At 38.3% G+C, this 12,500-nt stretch overlaps 1 protein-coding gene across 1 annotated transcript in view; it reads right to left on the minus strand.

The window, feature by feature from the left end:
* LOC137439954 (GATA-binding factor 2) overlaps positions 1-12,500 on the minus strand; it is a 35,056-nt gene that overhangs the window by 18,861 nt on the left and 3,695 nt on the right. The window contains exons 2-5 of the mRNA XM_068136252.2: positions 7,898-8,140; positions 7,463-7,750; positions 6,251-6,766; positions 194-339 (exon numbers count right to left, since the gene is read on the minus strand). Of these exons, the coding sequence (XP_067992353.2) occupies positions 194-339; positions 6,251-6,766; positions 7,463-7,709 (909 nt within the window). The 5' untranslated portion in view covers positions 7,710-7,750; positions 7,898-8,140. The remainder of the gene's footprint in view (positions 1-193; positions 340-6,250; positions 6,767-7,462; positions 7,751-7,897; positions 8,141-12,500) is intronic.

A 12,500-nucleotide genomic window follows, 5' to 3' on the forward strand; every position in this document is an offset into this window, starting at 1 on the left:
TTGAAATAAAGTTATGCACAGACATGGCACACAATCTGGAAGCAAACAGTATACAAATAACACACAAAAAAGTTCACCATGTAAACTGGATCATTACATCCGTGACACGCATATGTATGTGTATGCATATGTATATGTATGTGCTTATCCAGGAAGCGTTTGTTTTGGCGGAAGACAGATTGACGGTGCTCACCAGGCGACGCTTGGGTTTAATGAGCGGTCTGTTCTGCCCGTTCATCTTGTGGTAGAGACCACATGCATTGCACAGGTAATGCCCCGTCCCGTCTCGTCTCCAGAGTGGGGTGGATGTGGCGCCGCAGTTCACGCATTCGCGACCTTCTGGCCTCGTGGGAAAAAGGCATGACATGAACGGTGGAAATGAGTTTGGGAATTTGGATTTACAATGCTATATATGTTGTATTACAAGTAATTTACATCACTGTGGCAGGAAATCTTCCCTTAACTCTAGTTTTCCATAGTTATGTTCCCATTTATATATATATATTTATTTATTTATATATATATATATATATATATATATATATATATATATATATATATATATACATATATATATATATATCGCATCCATGTCTGAAGTAAGTGGTTCAGTTTGACATTTTTATGGCGTAGCCCATCGGGCAAAGCCATCTGGAACAGTGTTTTTCCGTCCGTATGTATGTATGTATGTATGTATGTATGGATGTATGTTCCCTCAAACGTTTCCCAATCAGAGCTGATGATCTGGTCGCATGACACGGTGATGTTATTACGTCTGATGTCATTACGGCGGTACGGTGGCTGACTCTCCACACTCCGGCATTTTGATTCCAATTTCGTTCATGCCGAACATATCGTCGAACCTGTCATATATCACAATCGCCATGCTCTACCTTAACGTTTTTCATCCAGTGTGAAAGATAAACAAACCGATTGTTAAAATGACCATGAAATATCGAAAGCATCAGCGTTACGGTCTTCCAACAATACGGTACGTATTGGCCTTAGGCTTCATGCCTCACCTTTGGGCCGCTTCGGACAAATTAAGCTCAGGTTTATTAATACAGTAGTGTATCGTTTCAGTTGTATCGTTTTCGCAATAATCATAATTAATATAGTAAATATGACCATAACACTTTAATCCCAATGTCGTGAATACATATTTATTGGATTGAAGCAGTGTATAGTTCATGAATCAATGATAAGCGGTGTGCGGTACTAACAACCGCGGAAGTAAGGAATTCGCCTCGGTTTTTTGATAGCATGTTATTAACCCAATCCTCGTGGGGTATATAGATTACAGTAGATCTTCCCTCAGTTCTGTAAGTAAAACTTACCTCACGGATGTCGAGATTCCTCCAAATTTCTTTGTTTAATGTTATAAACAGCATTAGCGACTGTTAAAAAAGCTAATCATATGGGTTTGTGGTTTATAATATTTTACAAGCCCGGCTACACCATTGTTGGACTTTCGGTCTTGTTATGTGAAATAGTCAAAGCCTAGAACGAAGAAAACCCATTAGAATTACCCTTTTCAACCCTTTAGAATTACCCTTTAAAACTCATTAAATAACCCATTAGAATTACCCTTTAGAATTACCGTTTATAATTAATTAACCCTTTAGAACCCATTAGAATTACCCTTTAGAATTACTCTTCAGAACCCTTTAGAACCTTTTAAAATTACCCATTAGAATTACCCGTTAGAATTAATTAACCATTTAGAACCCATTAGAATTACCCATTATAATTACCCATTAGAACCCATTAGAATTATCCATTAGAATTTATTACCCTTTAGAACCCATTATAATTACCCTTTAGAATTATCCTTTAGAATTACCATTTTAAATTAGCCTTTCAAACCTTTTACAATTATCCTTTATAACCCATTAGAATTACCCTTTAGAATTACTTTTTAGAATTAACCTTTAGAATTACCCTTTAGAACTCATTATAATTACCCCTTAGAATATCCTTTAGAATTACCCTTTTAACACCATTATAATTACCCTTTATAACCCATTCAAATTGCCCTTTATAACCCATTTGAATTACCTTGTAGAATTTACTGCCCTTCAGAACCCATTAGAATAACCCTTTAGAATTATCCTTTATAATTACCCTTTTAAATTAGCCTTTAGAAGCTTTTACAATTTTCCTTCATAACCCATTAGAATTACCCTTTAGAATTACCCTTTGGAACTCATTATAATTACCCTTTATAATTATCCTTTAAATTTACCCTTCAGACACCATTGGAATTACCCTTTAGAATTAACCTTTAGAATTAACCTTTATAACTCATTATAATTACCCTTTATAATTATCCTTTAGAATTAACCTTTATAACTCATTATAATTACCCTTTATAATTATCCTTTAGAATTACCCTTTAGACACCATTAGAATTACCCTTTAAAACGCATTATAATTACCCTTTAGAATTACTCTTCAGAACCCTTTGGAACATTTTAGAATTAAACACGGTGGGTTAGAAGGTTCTTCTTCTTCATTATTTGACGGACGGATGGACATAGCCAAATATTGGAGCGGCTCCACCACTTAAAAAATCTTTACGTTATTCAATATATTTGTAATGCCTGGTTCTTAGCCAACCTCGACACTATGGAAATGCCCAAATGATGTGTCCAATCGATACCTCACATCTTTCACTTCCTAAAGCTTGAAAGATCAATGCTGTCAAGTGATTGAAAATGATAAATAAATTGCAAGTGTTCCACTCAATTTGTTTCCGATTGCTTCATCATTTTCATATAATAATCACCAGACATTTGACACTTGTTTTCTCAGATAAGAGGATTTGCAAGAGGGGATGTGCGGTGGTGATTATTACAGTTTTCTTATTTAGAATAAATAAAAACAGTGGTTTTACCTTATTAAATATATTATAAAGTGTCATTATTGGCCTGTGTTCCCCCACACCTCATGACAGAGGAGAACCCAGATTTGAATCCCATTGACAACGAATGTCCTTGGAATTCATGTAAAACAAAAGGTCTACTAATGTACAAGCTCCTCCATCACCATCACTGTTAAAATATTAAATAAACACAGGAGAACATCTTTATAAAAGAAAAACTACAGAAGAAAACAGGTACAACTAGAAGGGCACTCGGTATACAGAGCCGCCAGGATGATTAGTTTACGTTATGTATCCCACTAATAGGCCAGATCTGGATTTGGACCTGAACCAAAATCAAATTGGCTTGTTCTGGCCACCTAACCAACCTCATCCACCAACTTTTGTCATAATACGTCCACAACTTTTTGAGATATTATGCTATAATATCGTTTTTGGTCCCATCTTTCAATGGTAAAGGATCACTTTGAAAATTAAATAATTCTCATATCCGAATCCATATTCAGATCTTCACCAAAATCGAATCCATTCGTCCTTGTCACACACCCAACCTGTCCACCAAGTTTCGTCCAAATCAGTCCATAACATTTTCAGATATCCTGTTATATATCGCTTTTAGCCTTATCACTCAATGGTGAAGAATCATTAAAAAAATTATTGTATCCGGATTCAGATGTTCACCAAAATCGAATCAATTCTTCCTCGTCACACACCCACCCTGTCCACCAAATTTCATCCGAATTCGTCCACAACTTTTTGAGATATCCTGCACATTAACAGACAAACAAACAGACAGGGGTGAAAACATAACCTCCGTCCACCTTCGGTGGTGAAGGTAACTAAAACGGCACTCGGTAGAGCGCATACCTCCGCTAGGCTGAACATTTTAAAGTTTGTATCCCACTGATAGGCCAGATCTGGATTCGGGCCTGAACCAAAATCTAATCTCTTATTGTTGAAACCTAACAAACTCATCCACCAAGTTTTGTCATAATCCGTCTATAACTTTTTGAAATATTGTGCTGTATATTATTTTTGGACCTATCTCTCGATGGTGAAAAATCATTTTCAAATTATTGCATCCGAATCTTCACCAAAATCGAATCAATTTGTCCTTGCCACCCACCGAACCTACCCACCAAGTTTCATCCGAGTCCGTCCATAACTTTTTGAAATATTGTGCTATATATCGTTTTTGGCTGTATTTCTCGATGGTGAAAAATCATTTTCAAATTATTGCATCCGAATATTCACCAAAATCTAATCAATTTGTCCTTGTCACCCACCGAACCTACCCACGAAGTTTCATCCGAGTCCGTCTATAACTTTTTGAAATATTGTGCTGTATATCGTTTATTTCGCAATATCTCTCGATGGTAAAAAAAATCATTTAAAAATTATTGCATCCAAATCTTCACCAAAATCTAATCAATTTGTCCCTGTCACCCACCGAACCTACCCACCAAGTTTCATCCGAATCCGTCCATAACCTTTTGAGATATCCTGCTCACAGACAGTCAAACAGACAGACAGACCAACAGATCGGCAGGTGAAAACATAACCTCCACCACCGGAAATTATTGTGGAAAATTCAGGTTTTTTTCTGCCAGTCAGTGATGTTCTCGGCAAAGCCACCAACTTACTGATCATATGCTTGCAATAAAGAAACTATGATCATCCCCGAATTGTTTTCAGTGCCCACCTCTAAACTGGTTTGGTGAGTCCTACATTCGACCACGGGCGGCCATTGGCATAATCATGTTTCTTACACAGTGTACAGCATGTACATACAACATCAAGAAGACGTGGTATTCTCGTGTTACAATATTCCATGTTGAACTGTGTTTGGTAAACTGGGCAGCGTCACCTCAAGGAATGGTCTATCGGTTAAAAAAACAAAACAAAGGATGATTGGCATTATAAGTATCGCCATAAATTTTACGACTACCTTCTCTCAGCAGCAGTCCAGAATCATAGGGATATTTATTTTACAATTTTATTATAATACGGCTCAAATTGTGTGACATGCATGTATGTATATCAATGATTGTATGTAGGTTTTATTGAATGTGCCCTAACATTGACACATTGGATTTAGCACATTCGTTGCTGATTTCATTCTTTAGATCTTCAATAATAACATGATCTCGTGGTATAAAACACCAATTTTAGGTGTTCCCAAATAAATATGGCGAGTGGCATTGAATTTGGACTATGTGGGGCAATTCTATCAGTCTACGACATACTTACTGTCTGCCAAAAAGACATCGTCTCAAATTATATATATATATATATATATATATATATATATATATATATATATATATATATATATATATATATATATATATATATTTCCTATGATTCTTGACTTTTGAAACTCCCTGTATAACGCACTTGCTATTGAAATATTGCTTGCTCCTCAACAGCGACCACTGGGCTTTTGGACCTCTGTTGCGGGAGGGTTGGTTGGTCGATTTAAAAAAACCCCACAACAGTGAGTCAATGGGATGTTGGATCTATATTTTATCTGATTTGAACTCTACCATCGAGGAAAACGCAGCGGTTATAGACCAAGAAGTTTCGTAATAAGACAATGCGGTCAATCATACACTTTACATCGGTAGATATTTACAAAAATAAACCAATAATTGCACAAATTCCCTCTATTATAATATACTGTGAAAAACAGCAGCACAAATAGGAAGTGGAATCAGCATTAATATTCAGATCATTTAATGAAAATTTAAAAAAATCTTAATTTAATTATATGTATGTATTGTTAAATACACTTAGTTTGAAATAGATTCCGATATTTATTTTTGTATCCACTTCGGTGCACAGTTTACGGAATTAGGTTTGCGTAAAGGCAGATGTACATCCACCCGTACACTCGCGCATGCATTTTCCCATATTTTTGACAATAAATAATTTAGATAACAATCATCCCCCAAACCCCACTAACCCCACCTAATCCAGACAAAATGAGGATGCTTTAGCAGTCCAGTCGAAATGCTTCAGCGATTAATTGAAATGTTTTCGACTTTTTGGATATAAACACTTTAACGATTAAACATAAATCGTTTAACGGTAAAATATGCTGGTTATGGTAGGCTTTAAGGTTAATGTTAAATAGAAATGTCTTCATGGTTAAAGAGATAGTAAGGGGTCATTGCAGGTGCCCATGGACACTGGCGGTCAACGAGAGAACAAAAGATGCTCCTTTATATAATCCCAACATCCCCCATCCCCACTAACCCCTTATAGCCCCCACAATTAGACTAGAATAGCCAGTTCACGTTATGTTCATGTTGATTATTGCATTGCATGTAAGAATTATCGATCTTCCTTCCTCCAGGTACTCACCCGTGGTACAACGGGATTTACACTTGCTGCGTGGGGTGAAACTGGACGCAGCTCCTCCGATCAGACTGCCCGGGTGGAAGAGCGCACCGTGTCCGTAGTCGTGAGACGTAGACATGTACGGCGTGGCGTACGTGGGGATGGGATGGTAAGTTGAGTGTGGGGATGTACAGCCACCCATGGTGCCACGTATGGGACTCGAACCCTCAAGCTTCATGCCTGCAGCTTCTGCCAACTGAAGCTTGGCATCCTTGTCTTCGCGGCGAATCTGCTGGCCCTGCTCAGGTGAAGTGTCCTTGGGTGGCGTCGGTGGGAAAGGAAAGAGCTGAGGGCTCGGAGCGAGCGGCGAGCATCCCGAGCTTCCCGGGTAGACCCCGACCGAACCGTGCGCCATGGGCCCCTTGGGGAATGAGCCCACGGCCCAGGTGTTGTGTGGATGCGGCGCAAGACCTTTGCCGCCATCAAGCCAGGCGGGGATGGGTGGACCGTGCAGCACATGCGGGCGACAGACCTGGCGTCCTGCGGGCCAGGTGGAAAGGACTTCGGTAAGACAAGATGTGATTCAGAGGTAGGGGATTGAGAACCAGCTGATATTCGGCAGCACAATCGCTTGGTATTTATATATTCCTGGTTATGGTAAGCTTTAAGGTTAGTGTTAAATAGAAATGCCTTAACGGTTAAAAAGATAGTAAGGGGTCAATCGCTTGGTATTCGAAAGCACAATCGGCAGCACAATACAGAGGGGTTCCACATGTCACCTAAAGTGATGGGTAAACATAATCTTCATGTTCCAATGGGGAACGACTCTCTGTAGAGTGTGGAGTGGGAAGAATACTGCAGGAATGGTTGCCTCTTAGAGGAATGGCCCTTAAAATGGGTGCCCTTGTTTACCAATTTGTGAATTTCCTGTTATTGTAGGCCTAAGATGGGGAGGGGGTCATTTTTGCTTTTTGTCAATTTGTTTTGGTAAATGTTTCACCCGCTGGGCTGTGGTTCAAGTTTCCAAAATGTGACAAATCCGACACATTTGCGCAAACAGGTACACAGAGTTTCTGGCCCATCATTTAATCATGACGACTTGCTCATTCGGGACACTCACCGCGAATATTAACATTGGTTAAAACTTCTTAAAGGTTCCAGAATATGGGGCATGGGGGGAGCTGTTAGACCCACACCTTATGCTCGAGGAGCTTGAGGGGGGGGGGGCTCACTTACCATGCGGAGGACCGCGGTAGCCTCCATGCACGGCAGCCCTTGCGTGTGCCGGGTTCGGATAATAGGAGGTCATGGGGTTTCCCTGTCCATCCAGATGGTTGAAAAATACATCCACCTCATCAGGTGGAAGAAGTTGTGAAGGTTCCATATAGTTATGACCCAGACCCGGATGGTGTGCGTCCGGATGCTGAGCGTTCAGCACCGTATGATGAGGCATCCATCGATGCTGTTCCATGCTTAGGTCCATGGCACCTGCTATTCTGCGCTGGTGCAGAGGTGGGAAAAAGCCTGTAAAGAGAATGGGGGTTGAGGGGTCGTGTAGGGGGGGCGGGGGTTTGTTCGACGTCTCAAAGAGCACAAGCGAGCCGCGTAAGCCAGGAATATAACATATACATCTATATCAAATGAAATAGGTTTGCAGGAGAGAAAACATACCTTCCAGTTGAATGGTACAGTTCGACCAAAATCAAAAGGTGCAAATTATCGTGGACCTTGGAGAGAGTGCACGTACACCCTCCACGTGGAACAACTTTTGAGGGAACGTGCGCCGCAGATCTTGTGCGAGGGATCTGGACTCGAGCAAAGATTGTGGGCGGAGCCAGGATCAAGTCCAACCAAACGGAGGGGAGATGGCACGCTCCGCTCTTCGCTCATTCGCCAAGGTGCCCGGAGGTGTGGCTACATCAATGTCAACAATAAATTGCCGCAATCAGTCGCTATTATTTTTTAAAAATCATTTTATATTATCATTACTGTATTATTATTATTTCTGTTTTGCACACGTTTCTACAGCCAAAAATTGAATTTCAGGTAAATATAATAGTGTTTGCTGTTTAAACATTTACAAATACATGCATATATATATGATCGTTTTAAGGCCATTTTCCCCCGCTAGAGCGGGGGTTGGCCTTGCAGGCCCCATGACCCTGTTTGAGGCAATGTTTTTATGGCCGGATGCCCTTCCTGACACCAACCCTTGGTCGCCTCTTACGATGCACAGGGATACGGTGTACCTATTCTAAATCGGGGTACACACCGTGATCATTCATCCCAGCAAGCTGGTACTCAATTTACCGACCTCAGAAGGATGACAGGCTGAGTCAACCCCCCTGGTGTTAATTCAACGATCGACCAGAATTCGAACTCAGGATCCTCTGATCCCAAGCCGGCACCCTAACCGCTAAGCCAATATATACACACACATAATATATATATATATATATATATATATATATATATATATATATATATATATATATGTATGTATGTATGTATGTATATATATATATATATATATATATATATATATATATATATATATATATATATATATACGTATATATATATATACGTATATATATATATATATAAATATATATATATATATATATATATATATATATATATATATATACGTATATATATATATATATATATATATATATATATATATATATATATATATATATATATATATATATATATATATATAAAATCGGGAGGTTAAATCAGACGCGGACGTAGCTTCAGGACGTCGATCTTTAATTTGACAAGCTTTCGACCAACAAAGGTCTTCTTCTTAGTCGTCCCCAAGTTCGGAGCGAGCGGCGAGTTGAACTTGGGGACGACTAAGAAGAAGACCTTTGTTGGTCGAAAGCTTGTCAAATTAAAGATCGACGTCCTGAAGCTACGTCCGCGTCTGATTTAACCTCCCGATTATTTATTTAATGCAAATGAGACGCCCTGCTCGTACTGTGGAGTTTCTACTATTTCTCACAGTTGTATATATATATATATATATATATATATATATATATATATATATATATATATATATATATATCAAAAAAAAAATATATATATATATATATATATATATATATAATATATATATCAAAGATCAAATAAATATTAAGATTATCATATAAATATTCATCATATAAATAGAAATATTAAATTCATCATATAAATATTATAGTCATGATATAAATATTATATAAATATTATATTATAAATTCATCACATAAATATTATATTATAAATATATAAGCATTCATCATATAAATATTATATTATAAATATATAAGCATTCATCACATAAATATTATATTATAAATATATAAGCATTCATCATATAAATATTATGTTATAAATATATAAGCATTCATCATATAAATATTAAGATCAAATCATGTCTCTCACCTCAATTGGAAGGAACAACCAATCAGCTCTCACCTAATCAATGGTCACCAGATGGCTCGGTCTAGCAGCTGATGGAGGCATGCAACAATGGGATTCTCATGTATCTATGTGCTACTTGTGAATGCCTGCAGCTGTAGAAGAACCTCGGTAGGGTTTGAAACAGCAAAGGGCTTACCTTGTGTAGCTTTTCTTGGTTGCCGTATGCAGCTTTCTTTGGATGGAAGATAATGGAGTTTAATGGAAGATCGAAGATCATATTCAATTGATAAACGTAATGTTATAAGTAAATATGTGGGACCATGCAGACAGGAGGGGAAAATGATTCAATCATGAGGCCAATATCATTTTCTTTAAGTTGTTGTCTATTCCAAAGTCTTCCCAAGATGACTGCACTGTTGTCAATCCCAAGATGGATACACTCGAGGCTCAAGGATTTTCCTGAATGTATTTCCTGTGGTGTAGATGGATCTCTCTGAAGATTCAAAAAGCGGTTTTCTCTGGTTTCATTATTTTCAGTAAAATTACTTTTCACCCAGAAACAATCTTGAAATCACTTTCACGTGACGATTATTGTTTTCGGATTTTGTTTTTCCATGTAACCATTTGAAAGTAAAACATTTTCCTTCTGTTGAGTGTTGATTGTGATCTGAGCAATTAAGCTGAAGGTTGTGTCTGACCGAGCCACTTCGTATGAGGCCCCTCCTAGTACATTCATCAGCTCATTCGTTAGTCCACTCATGATGCCGCTGTCACCTGGTGCTTCTCACCTTCAATGTCACCTGTGGCTCGATGTTATATTTTGATAATTTGGTGTTGACCCGTTTATTATATGCAAAGGTCATCACCACTTATTTTGAGAAGATATCATTGCACTCTTGTCCTTTTATCTCCGCCACTGAAGACGGATGGAGGTTTTGTTTTGACCCCTTTCTATCTGTCTGTCTGTTTGTGAACAGGATATCTCAAAAAGTTGTGGACGGATTCGGACGAAATTTGGTGGTGGGGTTGTGAACATAACGTTGACAAAATGATTAGATTTTGGTGAACATCCGGCTCTGGATAGTAGATTTTTTACAGTGATTCTTCACCATTGAGAGATTGGGCGAAAAACGATACATAGCAGGATATCTCAAAAAGTTGTGCACGGATTCGGACGAAACGTTTTGGACAAGTTGGGTGTGTGACAAGGACGAATTGATTCAATTTTGGTGAAGGTTTGAATCCGGATACGAAATTTTTTTTTTTTTTAAAGTCATGATTCTTCACCATTGAGTGATATGGCCGAAAACGATATATAGCATGATATTTCAAAAAGTTGTGGATGGCTTATGCCACAACTTTGTTGACGAGTTGGTTAGGCGACAAGGACAGGCCAAATTGATCTTGGTTCAGTTCCGAATCCAGATCCGGCCTATCATTGGGATAGAAAACATAAACTGTTCAGCCTGGCGGAGGTGTGCTCTCTACCCAGTGCCGTTTTAGTTGATGATGTGGCATCTACATATTTCGTATGCAAGTTTTGAGGAATTGAGGAACGTATCTAATTTGTCAAATGCAAGGAAGGGTAGGGAATAGGAAAGGCAAGGAGAAATCAGGGTCTTGGAGAGGAGAAGGGTGGAGGGTGGGGGGGGAGGGGGGGAGGTAGGAAGGAAGATGGCATGCGAATAAGAGGAGCTGATGAAAAAGGCACACATGATGCATACGAGGGGGAAGTGATAAATTCTGCAATTTTTCATTTGTGTAATATATAGACGACGATCAATTCAAAAACTGCCACCCAGACTGGTGTCTACATAAGCATTCACACAATCCCACGTGATCATTACACACCGTGATCACACACTGCCCCTTTTGCACACCGCTCCACTTCGAATACCAGCACTCCTCAACTTATACATTGCTCCCTCGTGCACTTCCACCTTGCCTCCTCCTCTCCTGGCCTGATCGCATGTCATTGCAAAATGCTAACAGTGAATTCCCATTTACCCAAAGTCGTTCGCTGAAGGATCCAGACTCACAGCCCGACCTGGGAATGGCGTTTCCACAACTCACAACAACAATGGAACACAACACCTTTAATTACTCTGTCTCAAGGAAGCCATTATCGATCACCATGAAATCGATTATCTTGATCATCTATCTGAAAGAGCAACTGCAACTTGGAGTTGCTTAAACGAGCTTCAGTCATGAAAGGTTGTTCGAAGCACGACGAGAACATACAAAGATCGTGTGGATCCAGGAACATCTCACAAACGCAAAGCGAATGCGTGGAAAACAAAACGAAAACAAACGAGCAAAGTAAGTGTGTAGAGAGGAGGTAGACAAGGAAGCTGTGGTTCAAAGTGTGTAAGTCTGTAATCAAGCACTCGTTAACAACAAATCACCAATTAACTTGAGATATGAAGATTCATTTGAACACATCAGGTGAATGCTTTATTTGCAGAATGATTCATCGTTTATTCGCAGATTAATCAATTGCTTTATCTACAGATTAATCCATAATTTTATATTTCCAGATTGATGGATTGTTTTCATAACAGATTAACCAATTCATTGTATCGTATTTACATATTAATACATTCTTTTTAATGATGACTCAATCGGTTATAGTATTTACATATTAATCGATTGTAGTATTTAAAGTTTCATGGATTGTTTTAATTACAGACTAACTGATTAATTTTATCGTATTTACATGATACAGTAGCAGATTGTTTTAATTACAAATCAATTGATTGTAGTATTTAAAGATTAATAGATTGTAATATTTGCAGATTAATGAATTATTTTATCATAACATTAATCAAAAGTAGTATTTACAGATTAATTGATTGTT

This window comes from Myxine glutinosa, chromosome 1 (assembly GCF_964187855.1).
Source record: "Myxine glutinosa chromosome 1, kmMyxGlut1.1, whole genome shotgun sequence".
NCBI lineage: Eukaryota > Metazoa > Chordata > Myxini > Myxiniformes > Myxinidae > Myxine > Myxine glutinosa.